Genomic DNA, 19,261 nt, shown 5'->3' on the forward strand with positions numbered 1-19,261 from the left:
AATTCAGTGCACTGTGAAGTAGCTCAATATATCACTGAATTGGTAGAGTGCTCTCTGATACTTGAACTAATAATATAGAGAGGATCTTATTACTTAAGATGGAAAAATTTCGTTGCATAACAAAAATCCAAGCCCAGACAACTACATCTATTTCCCCTTCACCCACTGATGAACAATGACTCATGATTTTTGAATTCTTATGGTTACTAATCTTAAATTTCATGGCATTAAAAATAAAATATTAAATTTAAAGGTTACTACCCTAAAAAGCAAAAGCCTTCCCAAATATTAGTTGCTTATGTTAACTATGATTTAGCCAACTATAACAGAAAAGGAGCAGGAATAACCATCTTGCTTTCTCTGTAAAGTTTGTATATTCTGTATTTTTTGCTGTTTGTGTACTGCCTATTTCATTGTGTCTTCTGTGCACAGAGAATTAACACATGACTTTCTGCTCTTTCAATCATTCTTTCCTATAACAGGATAGAAAAGATAGATGCTTCTTCCAGTGCCAAACTGAGACTGTAAAAAGCATAAGAATCATCTGATTTGGGAGTTCAATGATCATATTTAAATTAAACAGTTAATTTAGGGATCTTCTATGGTCTCTGACTTCCTAGGGTGCGGTCAGGATAGATTTTCTGGTTTTTCCCCTCAAATTCAAGGACTGGATACTCTTAACAATAAAAACACATGAAAACAAAAACCCTAATCCATAGACAAAATTTTCAGAAAATACCATTATTCTAACTCCATAAAAAAACACCTGATATTGCCAGACAGGCATTAAAATCATGGAATTCAGCAAGGGTAACATTGGGTGCTGACAGGTTTTGGTCAGTGACCTGGTTACTGCCATCAAGAAGGAGCAGCATGCACTGGAAGCCCTCTGCTACTAGTCAGAGAATAAGGCAGACCTCAAGAAATCGATTTAATTGACAAGACTGTGAAGGCTGAGGATTTTAGCCTCCTGGAACCTTTAGATCACAAACCAATTAAAGTTATAAAGAGGTGAGGCAATCCTTCATTATACTGGAAGTAAACAAAAGATCCTCAAATGGCTTTATCCAGGTCCAGTCAAGTGTCTCTTGAATACCTTGGCAATAGAGCAGCAGCCTTTAAGTATTTTGCATTTTTGTTCATTTAGAGACAGAAATATTCCTGGTGGTTTTAGAGCCAACACTTCAGATCATGAGCCATCTCCTGCTTTCCCTGTCACCCAGCTCAGAATCTGATCCATTTTGTGAATCTTAGTGAACCTGAGTACAAAATTTTCATGCATGGGTTTCACACAAGCTCACCAGTTTGACAGGATAGCACTAGACTGTGTAACAAACTAGATTACAAATTTAAGAAGCCAGCCACTGCTGAGCATCCATCATTACACTTTTTTCACCTCTCTCCATCTGCCATGCAGAGTTCAACTAACAGTCACTTTGCCATTTGCTTCTCTCTTCTAATAATATTTTGATGGTGGCAAATATTAGGGGGTACTAATACAGCTACCACAGACAGAAGTTGGTTAACAGGCTCAGCTCCCACCTCTGCAGGATCTACCAAAGCAGGCAACACAATCAGCTCTTCAAGTTCTAACATCGTGCTTTTAAAAATCCAAGTCAGAAACAAAAAGAATATCCTCCATCAGGATATGCTGCTCCATTATCACACATTAAAAAACCTTTCTCATAATACTGACAATGGACAAAGCCATATAGATATTTTTTACACTACAAAAAACCAAAACAACACTGCAAAATTACTCACTACAGACCCCTCTGCCTGAAGAAAATAAATTTTGACTTCCAAATCAGCTATACATTCTGGGAACAACTGCTTACCTGTGCACTCTTCAACTGTGTCTCCTGATTCAGGTGACTGTGTGACCTCTGTGGGTCCCGTAGCCATGATATAGTCACTGAAATAGAAATAAAAGTACCAGTTAAATTTTAGTCCATTGCCCCAGTAGAATATGGTCCCACTCCACATAAAGAAAGAACATGGATGGATTCTTTCTGAGACCACATGCCCAAATGGTTATCACAAACATGGCTTGCACACTTTTTTGTACATTGGCCACAGAGCTTTTCCTCATTTTTTAATAACAGTTATTTCTCCAGCCACAACTAACAAACCAGTCTAATTATTGCCAGTACCTCTCTCTTTTTAGGAGACCAGAATTAAAGTTTGCTTCCATGAAAGATGTCACTACACTTGCTCACCAAACACTGTAATGCTTCCCAGTCTTAGAATAATGAACCTTCACTAAAGAGTGACAGCTCCATGCTACTGTAAAAAATGTAAGTAAGTGCTCTGCTGCCCAGGGTTCATGTTTAACAGTGTCCTCACAGCAGGCACCAGGCTAGTCTGTCAGCATTATTAAAACCAGTTAAGCATCAGCACTGAAACATCATTCTGGGCTATGCTACATTTGTGGAAACCAATAGATCAAATTATTTTGGATACAGTGCAATCAGCTTTTAGCCACAAGCTCTGAAACCTTATCGCCAGCAGGGCTATTGATCAACCAAATTAGCTGATGGCATCATCTTCCTCCCCGATGAAAACAAAAGTTCAGCCTAGTTTTAAGATCATTCAATGTTAACTGGCTCCACTTTGTATTTTCCAAGACTCCTAAATGAGTGTCTGTCAGAGACAAAGGAATGAAGCAGCAGTCCAGAGAGTTACAGTACAAATGTCAAGCAACAATGGAAATGTGACAGTTTAGCAGGGCAGCTCATAAATACTGTCCTTTGCTTTGGAAGATACCTAGGTGGTACTTTTATATCATTAGCAGTTCCAATACACTGTGTCAGGACTTGAAGAGTAAGAAATCTTTACAAACAAATGAAATTACCCAGAAACAAATCCTGCTCCCTCTTCTGCATAGATCTCATCTAAATATTTTCCGCCTGGAAGTAGTGTAACAATATTGCCAAGTCAAGTACCTCAACAGCAAGCAAGACTGATTCTGTACTACTTTGGCCAATCACTAAACTATTTCTTCTGTATCACCCACATATTCTATAATCAGTTATGCCCAAAAGCACTGGGACTTTCCTATGAGCCCACACTCTCAGATAACCTTAAGGTGCACAAACTCAGAGGGAGAGGTGATGGGACTGTCTGTCTGAAAAAAGAAAAGTGCAGCCCATGGAAGTAAAAGAGAAAGGGCTCCTGCAGAAAGACAGGTTGTGGAGTAAGCTTTCCCTGTGTGAGCCACACAGGAATGCAATCTGCCACGCTGCTGAACTGTGAGTGGGAAAGGGGGAGATACAAAGCAGAGGCAAAGTGCAGTCTAATATCACCTGCTAGCACTGAACACAGGAGAGCATCAACACACTGTAGTTCCAAATAATCTCACCCCAACTTGCTAAAAGGTAATGAAAAAGTCATTGCAGCAACAAGGAATGATTATACCTTTCCTAACTAAGATACACTGGAGTTGTTTTTGAAACAGTTATTAGACAATATTGAGAAGCAACAAAAAAAATAAGACTTCTAAGATTTTCTCCTTTCAGATGATCATAACCATTCAGCTCTCATCCCTTTTCCCCCATGTCTCATCATCTACCCATAAAAAAGTTTGCATTTCCTGCATATTTTCATTTCATCAGTAGATTTTCTCATAGACTCTTTCTCTGTATTAAAAAGAAATTTGGTTCCAATTTTTCCTCTCAACTTTATACACCACGCATATTGCATTAGATTTTTCTTGAGGGAAAGGGAAATGCATTTGAAACAAAACACCAAGAAAGAATTCAACAAATTTACAAGAACAAACTGGCAAGTCTCCAGACTTGAGCTTTTTTTCATAGAATGTGTGTGGACCCAGAATTTGGCTCATTTAGACCTCTAACTCCTGCTTTACCCACCTTCAATTAAAGCAAAGCAAGAGAAAATTGCTGCTTTCAGATCCAGCTTTGTTTGCACCAGTTCAACATTTATTTTAATCACTCAATCATCTCAGCTGCTCACTCAGAATCCTTCCAGGCACTGGAGATATTTTGACTGCAGTGTTTATTGTAACTGCAAGCATATATTTCCAAATGGTATATCTTTTATACAAGTAGAATTGTAACTGCAAAGCAGTTCAGCTCTGGGGAGGTTTCTTAAGTCAAATCAACTCCAGCATTAACTCGATTTTATAGTTCTCTGGGGCACATGGAGCTCAAGTGTCAATTACAAGGGTGCCCCATTTAGGACCTAATGGTTTGATGCCTTTCTATACCTCCTCACAGTATCACCTTTTTTCAAGTGAACTGAACATCACAGATTTTCCCAAGCTTTAAGTTAGCAAGTATTTGAATTAAAAGAGAAAACCATATATTTAAGTGGAAGTTCCATCATTAAAAACCTGATTACATACCTGGAGGAAAGTTAGCAATTAGATGACACATAGACTTCCAATTTCTGGTGGCAGTGAGTTGCACTTTACAGAGAACAGCTAGCAAATGTTCTGAGCCACAAACCCTACCCTGGGGGTCAATGTAATAGAGTAAAAGAGGACAAAACCCCATCAATACAAATACATGTGAGTGCACAGGCATTAAACAATTGAACCTCCAGACATTCACCACTTCCAGGCCTTAATGACAGCAGACAGATGCAGTGTCAGGATGTATCAATACCATGTACATCAGTTCAACCCAGCTGGCACCCTGTGAGCTCTCCCAGAGCATTACACCATTAGAGACAAAGTTTTAAAGAAATCCTGTATGTGTATTGATTTTCAGTGATAAAAATAGCAGGTTAAATAAATGGCAGTATTTCTGGTACCCTTCAGGTGCTACAGGACATCTGGGAGAAGGAGCTTGCAGAGGGATGGAGGAAATTGTCTCCTCAGTGCAACAGATACGGCCAGACAAGACAGTAGAGTTGTCAAGTCACACCTATCGATTGCTTCTCACTAGAAGTGGAACAGTGGGCACATTTCCCCATTCTACAACTTTCTAACCATGTTCTTAATCCTATGTCTAACAGCATTTGCTATGCCTGTATATGCATAGGCCTCTTGCTGCAGAGGTAAAGGGCAAACAAGATGCTGAATCTCTGCCAGACCCCTCAAAAGTCAGACTTGGCCCTGTTCAGTAAGTCCACTGCATCAATTGCTGCATAGGGCCATGGAAAAGACTGAAAACTTACTGAAAGCACAGTATTTGCCTCTCCTTGCACAGGGTGATGGGCTGGATTACCACAACTATGAATTAATGAATTACTTGCAAACAGTGGCTTCCTATATAGATGCAATCACAAAAATAAAACTGACATTATTGGACCTTATTTGCATTGCTAGGGTGTACTTTAAAGCAATAAAACTCATACAAAGTTGCAGGGCTTGCTGTACTTTCAAAGCAGACAACAGGACTTTGTTAGCAATCATCACTACCCTTGCTTGGTTTGATGGTTTAGATCTAGGCTCCCTGCTATCCCATACAAAATTTCCATTGATAGCCCTACTGTGTTGCACTCACTTGGAGCTCTTCAACTCATTACAGGAACTAATGAGCCTGAAGAGAAAAAAGAAATCTCCAGGAACAGGAGAAATGTCCTTGTCTCCTCTTTACAAACCGAGGCAACTGGACAAATATTTGGAGTGCTCTATAGGAGGGCAGTGATAGGGCAAAAGAATAAAGTTTCAGGATGGTGTTCTGACCATTCGCTTTTCCCAGCTGAACACATGACTTAACATGTACATGGGGGGTAGGAAAATGCTAAATGAAGGAAAGACAATTCCCTTTCACTGCTTGGTTTGTGTATTTAATGCCTCCTGGGAAGTTAACATTATACAGGACTCAAGTTTCCTGCATTTAACAAAGGCCCAAGACAAATGCTTTCTGCTCGGCCTCAGAGAAGGGACACAGCCTCCTTGCTGTCTCTCCAAGGGAGCAGGAGACCTGGAGACTGCACAGCAAGCAAGCTCCTACCCCACCTTTAGTGTTTCTTCAGCTTCAGTCCCATGGTTCTGTATAAGCATTCCGGAAGGCCTTATGACAGAGAGATCAAAGGAGATTCTGAGCCCTGAACAGCCTCTTTCCTATTAAATAAATGCTTGAAGAAACAAAGACTCAAGAATGTGAGGCACTGTATTCAGTTAGCATCTTCATAGCCTACAGAAGACAGACAATGGCAAGCAGCCAAGACAAAGAGGTGAAATTTTTGCCTGGAGCTATTAAAGACCAATTTCCTTCATGCTACAAAAATTATTTGAAATCAAGCTTATGCTCCAGATTTCAGGACACACACATTTCACAGCAAGGTGGATCAGCACAGGGAAATGCATGCCCCCATCTGGTCCTCTAGGCCACCACCCTGCAGCCAGTCTCCCTCAGAACATACTTCAAGCTACCGCAGGACCTCAGAGAAAGACCCTCTATTTCTCCTAAGAAGCAAGGTTCAAAAAACCACAGATTTTGGTATGGTTTAGTGTTCAAATTACAGTCTTCAGCAAAAGGTGACCAACAGATTAAATTTTATTCTCTCTCATTAAAGCACGTTAGAGGACTTTATTCTGTCAAAATGATGGCTTTCCTCTCTGGGCACCCAACAAGGTAGCTATCAAGGAACTTGTTAATCCAACAGGTGAAGGATAAGTTTACCCCCTGTAGCTCCACAGAGCAGGATTTCAGACTCAATCATGGAGCAATAGCAAAGCCAGCAAGATTTCTATTCAATTTCCACACCCCTTGAGCATATCAGAAACACACCAACCAAATATCCCTTTGCTCTCCATGCAATGAGATGAGTGACCTGCACTTCAAGGCCCGCAGTCACAGAACATGCTGAACAGTGTGGGATTCCACACACAACTCTGTTGAAATGGGGTACAATCCAACACGACAGCAGGAACCAGGACCTGACCTTGCACAGCTGATCCCATTGTGCTCTTCTGGAGTGTAGTGTTTCTAGGATGAAATTCCCAGGGTTTCTTGCCAGCCTCTAGCTGGTATCTCCCATGGGGTCCCTCCCGTGACTGCTTTATGTAGGCATAAAAGAATAGCACAAACAGCATTAGGATTCTTGCTACTACCTCCACTGATAACAGTGACGGGAAGAGTTTACCAAGTTAATGAATATTGCTCATCTAATTTTCACTGAAGGAGGGATAGTTTAAGAAAGTTTAAGGTCCTTTTCCAGGGATCACAAATAATACAGCAATAGTATCAATCAGGAAGTCTGGATAAGCATCTAGATAATACTTAATATCAATAAAATATTCTCCCAGAATCAAGCAGGTGGTCATAATAGCAACAGACAACATTCAGCTCCTGCCCTTGATGAGATATCCAGAGCCAACAACCGGTCACACAGAGAGATCTGTTCGCAGCTTTCACACTTTGCATTCAGACAGCATCCCCTCACCCCCCTCTGTCCCCACACCTTGGCTTCTCCACGAAGGCTCGCCAGAAGACAGGTCCCAATGTGCTGAACTCTTTTTACCTACAATCTACTTTGAGAAGCCTCTGTCTGACAGCGATTCTGAAGGACTTCTGCTGTTCAACAGTGCCTGAAGCATTATGTGCTGCCCTCCTAGTGAGTGTGTGTGTAACACTAATGGAAAGCAGCTGGTGGGCTGAAGCCAACTTTAAAAAAAAAAAGTAAGAGGAGGAAATGCCTTTCATACAGTCACACAGGCTCAGTCTGTAATTGTGTGAGAAGCCAAGAGGATAAGAAGGGGGAAGGGTAAATAAGACAAATTCATAAGCACTGTTACAAGTCCAGGAACTGAGAGAGTCAGTGCCTGTGTTCCCTACACGCTGCCCCACCTCCACAGGCTCCCTCCCTCCCAGCACTCATGGCATCTGCTGATTTAGCCCTGCAGAACCATCTCCCTGCATGTGGGGACACACCTGTAGGACACATACACAGACCTGTGCTACCTTACACCTGAGGCAGGTACCAGTAGCAGGGCAGATGTTAGTTTGTAGTCAGCTCGAGAGGCCAAACTGCAGTCCCACCTACCAGAGCTTTGCAACACTTGGCACCCACACCAGACAGATTAACCTGGTTTGGACATGGCACTTCAGGCTGCCCTCAAACACCTAATTACTCCACAGTGCTTATTAGCATGAACTTGTGTAGCTCCTGTCAGTGAGAAGATCTCAGCTGCAAGTTTGTATCTGCTCAGGGAGTAGAGTAAATACCTGTTTCCCAAAAGCCAAGGAAAATGTTTCTGAATAGCCCATCCTTCGTAATAATTTGTCGCACAGTTTTTCCAGTGCATTTTCTGGTCAGCACCAATAAGAAGTGTGACAGAACTTTGCTCAAACCGAGACTGGCACTAACAGTCATGATCTAAACCATGCAAGAGCTCAGCCAAGATTTTGGGTCCAGACTGCCTCCATTTTAAAGGAATGTACGTTAAATAACACAGCTGAATTCCACCATTTGGCATTAGCATAGGAGTAGGTCAGTGCTTTTCCCATGTAGTAATTCTTTTTCTTCAGACTGTCACACTGAGGAGATTTCAGGAAGCAGCTGGAATGAGGATCTTCTTCCACTCTTCCTAAAAAGAAGTAAAAGAAGCAGGAGAGTCTTCCAGCAACTGCGCTAAGGAGCCAGCAGTAGGAGATACTCTCAGATCTACTTGACATGGATACATTTGAAGTAGTTTGGAAGGAGAGGGAACATGCATTTACAAATCAACAAGCATGTAACCAAAGGCTGCCTTTGCCAGTTAGGGAGCTACGCCCAATATGTGCTGCTGCCTTTGGAAATGGTTTCAAGAGCAAAGCAACAGGAAATGTCAAGCCACTATCTCTGAATGCCTCATGCTAGCAGAGTCAAGATGTCAGAGAGTCAAGTATGGGTATAAAAGTCAAGTTGCTGTCTTCTGCCTCTTCAAGTGGTAAATTCAACAAATAAGTGTCATCTTCCATCCCAGATCTGGTGGTGGGCATATTTGGCCACTGTTTTCTAGCTTGTGTGTGTGCTTTTTACCTCCTCTCCAAAGTCCTAAATTAATTTTGTTTCATCTGTGGCCTTCAAGCATAAAGTTAGATGACTGGGATCTGACCTGTGGTGTGCAGAGCCCTAGGAGTCCATAGGCTGCTTTTCAGGGATCAGCAAAAGGCAGCTAAGGAAAGGAGTTTGCCATCAGCTGGCTTCAACACGCTCTACAAGGGCCTGAAAGACTGTGTGCCTGAGAAAATGGAAATTGCCAATATCTGCAAACCATGAAGGTGACAATTATTAGTTTAGACAGTAAAATCTATTAGATAGAGCTTGTCTTCAAATATAGTCTAGCAGATGGAGACTACAGGGCTGGACTTGGGTAGATCGACTGATTTTCCTGGCTCTATCACTGGATATCAGGGCAAATTACTGGATTTCTGACAGGAGCCTAGAGTTTCTTTACCTGTGGAATCAAAATGGTCACACTGAATGCCTGAAAAGCCTAATGAGCCCTATAGAAGAACTAAGTACTGCCTCTGCTACAGGAAGCCAGCATGCTGGAACCATACCCACTGACACTGCTAACAAGTGCTACCACTACACAGAAGATAAATAACAAAAAACCCATAAAATTTCACAATAATAGCCTGCATATCTGCCATGCCCCTGTATTTGAGTCACAGTGATTTCTAAAATGTTATTCTCACAAAATGTGAAGAATCATTACATCCTGAGCCTAAAAGAAAGAGTCTGGAGGCACTTTTACCAAATTAAGCTGTCTGACTACTGCAGGGGAAATGAGGCTGAAACAATAGAGAACTGAACGCCAGAACTGAAACATGGAACTTCAGGCTATGTCTAAAGCTTTCTTTTGTTAAGGTTTTTCCAAAACAGTCACTTATCCCTCGGTTTGGGGGTAAAAAGCAGCTTAAGGATGGGAAAAAATAAAACGAAGTTTTCAGATAGATCAAACTTCCCAGGACACGTCTCTTGGAAGAGAAAATAAAGACACTTAATGGCCAAGAATGCAAAGTGCACTGAAAAAAAAAGGAGAGGCTAACAGAAATTTCCAGGATGAATTGTGTTACAAATTTTCACTCTGAGGATCAAAACATCATAAAACCAGTCAGCCATCTTTTGGCTACAAGAAAGCAAATAAAACACAGGCTTTGTGGTCTCAAAAGCTGCCTTTGGCAGGAAGCTCAGGAAATCTCTCTTCATGTGAAGTCCCAAAACCTATTTGGGGCAGTATCTACTGCCTGTACACACACAAAAATAAAAAACAAGGCCAGCTCCTTCCTAGGTTGAAACATACTGTGTCCGGCTGGCTAAATCCCCTGAGTTCCCACTGCCCGTGGGTATCTCTGTAATTCAGCCTCTATTTTGGCTCCTGATCAAGGAAGGCCTGAGGCAGCCTTAGTGCTTGCAGAGAAGCTTTTCTACAGCTGTGTGTAAAGTTTGATGGTCTCCCTTCTTTTATTCTAAAGGAAACCTCCTGCTGTCCCTGCTCTGCTTTCCTGGCTGCTCTCTCTAGAGCCTCAAGTTAGGCAGCTCCTGAAGTATAACTGGTCTTGAAGCTCATGGAGAACTGTTGGAGCCAAGGAGTATCATCCATGTGCTCAGTGCAGTTCCTGAGCCATTTCTGTCCCAAGGGCAACTACTGACCTTTCACTTTAGTATGAGCAACTGCTAAAAAGGGATCCTACTTCTCTGGGATTCCAGACACAAATACCTCTCTAAAACAGGATCATCTAAAATAAGATTATCTGAGCTAATGCTGTTTTGCACCAATGGAGTATCAAGCTGTATTCAACTGTGTTTTGAAGGTGGTGGTACAGCAGCATCAGAGAGCAAAGATGGTACATGACAGCAGGAAAACCCAGAAGGGTGACACCAAAGACAACAAAGACTTCAGGATGGGGTACTGAAAAGCAGGCAGTGAGGGGAAGCAGAGAGGGAATCAGATTGGGACAGACATTCTGTAAGGTCTTCATAGGCCAAGGCTGAAAGGAAGGAAGCAATAAGACAGTTGCAAGTTTTTGAGGGAAAGCAATGACATTTCAACTTCTGAAACATTCTTTTCACTAAACTGAGATGCTGGAAAGCAGTTTAACTGCTGGAGTGAATGAACAATTCTTCTGCACCCCTGTCAAGTCTGTATATTCCCACATACTCAGGTAGGTTGATGATTACCATGATGTCTCCATTCTAAATCTGAGCTGGAGCATTCAAACACTTCCTATTTGCATCAGAACTACTGTGTGGGTCAGAACTGCGTTGTTAGATGAGTGATACCTGGAAGACCCAGCAGAAGCACACACTTACATTTTTCTGAGAATGAATAAGCATAAAGGAATTCATCATGAATAAAAGTCAAACATTTAGTTCACTAATTAGCACCAGATCCTTGAATCTCAGAGGCCAAAAGAAACAGCCACCACAAGACTTTGAAGATGGAAAGCTGCCTTAGGCTCTGGCTAGATGGTTAAAAAGCAAGATCGGGTGGCTTTGTCTGCACAGCCAAGTTTCTCTGCTCTGACCACGAGTGCTACAATTCCCTCTAAGAGCATGCTGATCTGGGCTGAAGTAGAGCTAATTTTCATCATAGGAGCTGGTAGGGGGCTGTGGCTTGGATTTGTGCTGGAAACAGTTTTGGTAACTCAGAGATGTTTCGTTTTTCACCGAGCAACACTTACCCAGAGCCAAGGCCTTTACTGTTCCTCGCCCCACCCCACCAGTGAAGAGGCTGGAGGGGCACAAGGATTTGGGAGGGGACAGAACTGGGACAGCTCATCCCAACTGACCCAAGGGATATCCCAGACCATATGGCCTCATGCTCAGCAATAAAGCTGGGGGTGAAGGAGGAAGGGGGCAAGTTTGGAGTGATGGTGTTTGTCTTCCCAAGTCACCATTACCCGTGATAGAGCCCTGCTGCCCTGGGAATGCTGAACACCTGTCTGCCCATGGGAAGTGGGGAATGGATCCCTTGTTTTGTTCTGGTTTCATATGCAGCTTTTGCTTTACCTATTAAACTGTCTTGATCTCAACCACAAGTTTTCTCACTTTTACCCTTCCAGTTCTCTCTCCAATCCCACCGGAGGGGTGGGGAGTGAGCAGCTGTTGTAGGGCTTAATTGCTGGAGCTAAACCACAACAGTTGCAAAGATACCAACATGCTCTAGCATGGGGACAGGATATGATAGACTACAGAACATTGTGGCACCTGTACACCTGTATGAATGCAGCAGCAGCACACACCGGTATAACAATGCAGTTAAAGAAACAAATAATGATGTGTGTGGCCCAGGTCTCAGCTTTTTCACATACATTGTGTTGGAAAGGTTGAGCTGTTGGCACAACCCTGACTATTAACATAGTGATGAACAGCATCTACAAGTAAAATCAAACAGGATATCAACTGACTGGGGGGTTTTCTTGTTTGTTTATACAGTGACTCCCTCAGTGGGGCCTTGGAGGGCCACCTGCTATCTTGATACAAATAATTACGAATAAAATAACAATATAGATAAAGTGAGTCTGCAGCTAGTATTTGCTGTATCCAAAATAATTTTACCCAACCTTAAGACTCTAACAGATTTAATGTAGAACTATAAGCTTGAATTGCATTAGTGTGGAGCACCTTGTGCTCAATTGTTTTCTTACAGCAGCAGTCCCTAGGAGAAATGGGGGGGGGGAAGTGGAAATCAACCTTGGAATTACCTTGCTGGTTTTTTCCTGTTTCCCCATGGACAGGCTTATCTGAGATTTCCCCAAGTCTGTCTGGTAATCAGCTCCAGCTGCCCTACACCAGCTCAGGTAGGTTATCTACCAGAAGTACAGTTTGGACCTACTACATTTTTGTCCCACATATCATCAAATTTCAGCTTCTAAAGCCAATTCTAGGCCTTTACATCACAGCTATTAAATTTTCTATACCTCTGCAAGAGGATGAAATGACAATCCCTCCAGTTGGCTGTAAAGGTACAAAGCTGGACACTTTGAGCAGCAGAAGTTTCTGTGTAAGAGACAAAGGCCAGAGTCTACACAAGGCAAAATTATGACACGATATTTTCATGGCTCAGTCTGGCAAAATAATGTAGACAAAAAACCTGGCAGTCAAATGATGCAGAAGACTGAGGATCACATTCAGCAGACTGTCCCAAACCAAGAAGCTTCTGCTCCAGTGCAAGTGATGTAGGACAAGCAGCATTAGAGGTCCATTTGACAGCATGTCTGTCAAATACTCAGAACCTTGGTGATAGGGAAAGGGCTGAAACCAAACAAACTGGCATGCCTGCTTGGAATTCCTCTGCCTACAGCCAGCAAACACACTGCACCACTGTGGCTGCTAAAACAAACACCATCCAGAGAGAAGCACGAACAGAATGAGGAGGACTGGGAGATGTGGAGTGACTCACTCGTGTATTAAGCCAGAAGTGAACTTCTTGCACAGAGATGAGTCAAATGGAATGAATCAACAAAGAGAAATAGTTGATTTTTTTTGTTACTAATATAGCACCATTGTACTAACTGTGCCCAACTGCCTGCAGTGCCATGGCTCTGACACCTCCTGACTGCTTTTGTTTACCCTCTCTATCATTCTTGAGTAAGAAAACAGGACTTAAGCCTCCACACATTTAATACCAGGCATAGCACTGAATGATCCTTGTGGGCCAAAACCAACATGCTCCCAAATGTCCACTCTGTATAATTGCCAAGTACAGGAACATGCTCATAAGTTGTGTATTGAAAGATTTCCTTGAGAGACTTACAAGTCCAAGGACTCCTTTCACCTCAGCTCATCCTCTCTAACTTGGCCCCAGCTGGGAGAGCTCTCCACTTTCCACAAAAGCTGTTTCTTGAAACCTAATATTGTCACTCCTATGTGGATCCAAGGATTGTCTGCACAGGTGAACTTGCTTTGCTGGGCAGAAACTACCTATCATGCTCAGATATTTTCACCTCAAAAAAACCAACACTGAAAAGCTGTTAATGAATCATTCTTGCCCTTGTTGGGAAACATTGTGTCAAAGTGATGTACAATAGAGACATGTAAACAGACATATTTAAGAATACCAAAGTGTTCATGGAAAGCATTTCACCACAATTCATCAGCCACACAGACAGATCCCTAGCTCACCACAGGACCACTAGTTCTGCCACAACTCCCAGGAAGCACCAACTCCAAAGCTGCACAGCCTTCTGACTGTGCCAGTGGCACTGAGCCCATGGACCACTGCTGAGTCGAGACAAGCCCAGATATGCAGGGGGATACACAGGCAGGGACGGCCAGGGAACTCAGTGTCTTGCTTTAAACAGCCTTTGAGCCTTGGAGAGATGCTGCATATCTAAAACCATGCCAAAGAGCACAGCATCATGTACTGCAGGCAGTCAGTACACGCAGCTACTGAGACCCCGTGGTGATTACATGGCTCCAAAAAGGGAGAGAGGCCACAGGAGGCGAATGAGCTGCTGACAGAGAAAAGCCAACAGTTTTAAACTGTCAAGTTGCTACTTCAGTAGCAGTCGGTAGAGCTTTAAACCACTTCCAATTCACTTGCTACTGTCCAAGCTAAAACAGCAGCTGCTTGCTTTGGATGGGGAGCAAAAGGCTCAAAGGACTCCACACACGTATGAAAGCTGTAATAAAAGTGTAATTAGCCCCAAGGACAAAGGGATTTCTGGCACTCCTTCCACTGTCCCCTATGAGCTTCTCCAACAAGAGGGCTTGGGGTGAAGGTGCAGGAGGCAGTGAACAGACAGCTTGGTTATCTGTCAAGTGGACAGCACTGTACCAACTATGAAATAAACCCAGCAAACATCAAAATCTCTTCCTGACACTCATCTGAACAGGCAATATAAACTACAGCAGCAGCACCTAACCTAGAAAACACATTTTACTGAATTTCACGGTCATAACATTGTTCTACATTTGCAATTACTTTCATCTCAAGCAATTTAAAAATATATTGAAAATTCTACTGATGTATTCCTTGATAGAGTTGCTTTACCCTAATGCTAAACTTCTTTGCAGGGCAAAAGTGCACATCAGCATTTTTTGACAATTTTGGACTATAGAAAAAGAACACGATTCCCTACTGGGAATGCAGAGCTTAGCATAGCAGAAGACATTCAAATTGAAATGTCCATAATTCTAGGATTGTTTGTGGAAGGCACCGTGAAATCCTGAGTGACCACATTGAAAGCAGACCAGTTACATACATTTTCTTATAGTCTGCTATACAAACCAGTTCTGAGCTGGCACATAAAACCTTCAGCCAGCTATTTTATATAGCTTCTAACACACTATTTTTGTCTTTGGAAATTGGCAGTTTCTGTTGACCATCAGTGAACCTTACTATTCAAGCAACCACATTTTCAGCTTATAACAACATACTTGGCTAGTACCAAAAACTGAGGAACATATGAAAAGATTCCTCCACAGGTTTTAGAAAACTTCATCCTATCTGTCCAGATCTAATTTTTTTTTCTGACACCACACTTGGACCGAGAAAAAACAAAACTTTGCAACAAGGGTGATGAGCTATAAACTTACCAGAAGAACAATTTAAGGTTATTCAGCTGGCTAAAGAGAAATATGAAAGCAATCTACAAGTTTTACTTCAGTGACGTAGCAGCCAAGATTGGAGCCGTGATGCAGAATTATCTGGATTAGGCTTTGGCCTTTTTCTTTATGTCATAAAAGAACATTAAAAAAACACAGGTACAAGACTGCGCACAAAGATCAGATTCAGCCACACATTATTGCACCAGGGCAGAGCCTTTGCTTTCTCTTGCAAAACGAGGGGAAGGTAAATGTGACAGCAGCACAGGAGAGCACTACCCAAAGCTGCTTTTAAAACAGCCCAGGTGCTTTAGCTGGACTCAGCAGCTCAAGGCCCTGGAGGGAACCCTCTCCCAGTGTCCATGGCAGGTTTCATGGCCTGCACTGAGCTCTGTGCCACTTTGGCCAAACTCCTGCTGGTGCCCAAGCCAACTGCTTAACACATAAAAGCCACTTCATTCCAAAAGAGCTTTCATTCAGAAAGCAAACTAACTCCTACAGGTCAAATGACCACGTGAGAACTTGGGGAAGCCATTCCAATGACGCATTTGTCCAGAAAGACAAACACTTCACATCAAACTCCAAACAAATTTCATCCAAAATTAGTCTCAGGCTAAAAACATCACTATTACTGCAACGGGTGTCTTGGACTTATTTTAACTGCTAATAACCACAGCCAAAGCAGCATATAAAATTTGCAAAGACTGCAAAGTATTAATAGTTGCACTAATTCACTTGGGAACACATCACAGGGCTGAAATAACAGGCTGAAGAATATGATCTGTATATTATCAAGTGTAGAGACCTAACTGAAAAATATCAAGAATGAAGAATCTGTTGAAGAAAAAAAGCCCTGTTCCTCATAAATCAGGTGGAGATCTACCAGGAAAGAAGAGATGGTATACCACATGTAAAAAGCTTCATCTGCCAGCCTTTATAGCCTCTCAGACTTTCAATTTTGTTTTAAATGCATTAGATGCTGGAGAATTTGGGGAGGGAAAAAAGCCTCTTAGCATAAATCCAACTATGTAAACAGGGGGTTTTTTTGTCAATTCAAGTGCCAACCCACCTATCTTTATCAAGACTCATTCTTAGACCTTTTGCTAGTTATGATGGCATACTCTTCCTTTATTTAAAGCAAATATTAAATATTAATTCCCTGTTACAAATTTCAGAGGAGGAAAAGAGTCAATATGGGATGGAAATGCTAACTGAAATCCAATAGAGTTGTGTGCCTTTGAAAATGCACATTTCCACCAGAGTAACTTGAGACAAACTGTTAGTGTGAGGGATACAACCTTTAGGAAAGGGAAAAGGAAAAAGAATCCATCGCCCCTCTGCTAACTAGGACTTACACATTCAACTGTCAGCATTCACATCCTAAGCCTCAAGACACAGCTTCACTTGCCTTCCACTGTGCATGTTCCCTGTCTGTAATCCCACACTGGGTGCAAGAATAGAGCCCTCTGCAGTCTGCTGGCGCAAAACATGATCAAACCACTGCTCGAGTTTGGCAGCAGGAAATTTTGTTCCATTCCTTAGCAGGGGGAATGTCAAAGCAGAAACAGAATGCATCTTCATGGTGGTTTAAAGCACAAACACTAACGTGCATTATCTCATTCTCTTCTCTCTTTATAGTCTACTCCAACAAAACATGTCAGTGAAGCAATAAAAAAATATTTCTTTTAAATACAATCGAATCTCTCAACAGGGAGCAATTACAGAAACAAACTTCAGATTGCTTATAGAAAATCTGAGCACATCAAGTTCTTAAAGAGCATTTACTGCCAGACTTCTAGCTGAATGCTTTTATAAAAGCCAATGTACATTTCTGTATTTCTCATTTTTATGTGTTAATATACAAACAATATAGCTAATCACTAAGGAAGAAGACATTTTTCCTCTTGCTATAGTTAAACAGGAAGAGATTCTTAATTCCTTTTTCAATATTTCATGCCTACACCTCTGAAGGAAAAAAAACATGACCAATTCTCACCACACTAATATTTTACTCAGGACTAATTTTTTGCACTTCTGCCCTCAGAATGTTGCTTCAGTCCCAAGGCATAAGCACTTTGCTCAGTGCTGCAGCTGCAATACAACAAAGACAGGTTTTCAAACTACTCAGTAGACTCAGCTCACTTTGGAAAGGTGGAGGGGAAGGCTCAGCATGGCACTTACTTTTTACTTTTCAGGCACCCGTAGAATCCAGCCATGGTGTTTCCCAGGCGGCGTGTGTGCATTTAATTCATCCCTGCGTGTGGATGCCAGCAAAAGGTTCTGCAGCCTTGTGTCGTGCTCAGCACTTGCCCACACGCGCGCACAAGGCAGCCAGCATGCCGATGCAATTACTGGCCAGATAAAGTTCCTGATCTGAGGCCCTCAGACTCTGCTGAACTGGGTCCAAGGAGGGCTGTGCCTGCTCCATAAATGGTTATGAATTGTTAACTCCCCCTTTTCCTGTCTCCTTCCAGCTCTTGGTACGCGCAGCATCCTAAGTGTAAAATACCATATGGCATTTGATTCTGTCTCGCTGTGGGACTAATGAGAGGCTTGGTTGTAATTAGGATGTGAAGAAGCCCTGAGGAGATTAATTGTTATTGTTATTTTTTTTGACAGAGAAAAGCTACAGAAAATACTTGCAACATCTTAGAAATAACCAGTAAAAACTGTAATTATTCTCCAGCACATAAGGGGTGCACAGCACCTTCCAAAACAGGCATTATCCCAATTCACTGTAAATCATAATCTATTCTAACAACACATTAACAGAGGGAAAAAAACCCCAACTACATCCCTGCAATATTGCAAGGTCAGGCTAAAAGCTCTAGAGTTTAAATTAGCCAGCAGACCCATATGACAAAATTACTGCCTGGTGATGACCTCTGACAATACACTAATGATTGTTACTCACTATCACAACTAAGGACACCCTCACTGGGTGTGGAAGGAGGAAAATGCTGGGGAACATAAACCTCAAGCAGCTTCATTCACAGGGGTGACCCAAGTCCGGGGGACAACATAGCTGTACACATTTCTGACATTATATTGCATTAAATTCATGTGGAAATGAATTTGCATCATGGCTGTTAATGGCCTCTGTTGAGGTAAAAGCAGAGATATGAGGCAAGACATTGTTTGTGCTGCTTGCACACAACAAGGGAGCAGCAGCAGCCAGTAACACATCAGTCTGTTCCTGGAGTCACATGTCTTGCTAAGAATTTCAGCTCCTGATTTTAAAAATGCACATATATTTGAAAGTAGGAAGTTCATAACTCTCATAATAGCAAAGGAAATATTTACAGTCGTTCCTAGAAGACCAGAAGAAAACCACATTTATTTGTGTTTCTCAGCTAGTACACAGTACTAGCTTACTGGCAAGCCAGTAAGAGGCAGTATTATTATTTCTATATGAGCTCCTCTTAAAGGCATTGAGAAGCAAGACCAGATCTAAGGTGGAGCAGTTCTTCTGGAATACTAGGAAAAAAGTATTTTGTTTTAATACCTTTCCGATAACAGAAACACGATGTTTGAGAAATGGGCCTCGGGTGAGAAGTCACATAAGTGACTCAGCTACAGCAGTTTCCCACCAGTGCAGAACTTTGAAACCTATGAACAGACAACTCCATTTCTCTATTTTCTATTCAGGCCCCTTCACAAAGGAAAGTCATGACACAAATAACAGATGACAGCAAGTGCAAGAGCCATCACAAAGAGGAAACAAATCATATTCTAGTCTAGTTTCCCACTTAGCAGGCAAGCAAAAGCCTCTCCAAGCAGCCAGCTTCAATGCCATCCACACAAG

At 42.1% G+C, this 19,261-nt stretch overlaps 1 protein-coding gene across 1 annotated transcript in view; it reads right to left on the reverse strand.

Annotated features, from left to right (window-relative positions):
- Window positions 1-17,819, reverse strand: part of KIAA1210 (KIAA1210 ortholog) — a 39,727-nt gene extending 21,908 nt beyond the window's left edge. Inside the window, exons 1-2 of the mRNA XM_032702361.1 lie at window positions 17,638-17,819; window positions 1,839-1,915 (exon numbers count right to left, since the gene is read on the reverse strand). Of these exons, the coding sequence (XP_032558252.1) occupies window positions 1,839-1,915; window positions 17,638-17,699 (139 nt within the window). The 5' untranslated portion in view covers window positions 17,700-17,819. The remainder of the gene's footprint in view (window positions 1-1,838; window positions 1,916-17,637) is intronic.
- Window positions 17,820-19,261: the final 1,442 nt, after the last annotated feature.

The sequence above is a fragment of the Chiroxiphia lanceolata genome, chromosome 14 (genome assembly GCF_009829145.1).
Source record: "Chiroxiphia lanceolata isolate bChiLan1 chromosome 14, bChiLan1.pri, whole genome shotgun sequence".
Taxonomy (NCBI): domain Eukaryota; kingdom Metazoa; phylum Chordata; class Aves; order Passeriformes; family Pipridae; genus Chiroxiphia; species Chiroxiphia lanceolata.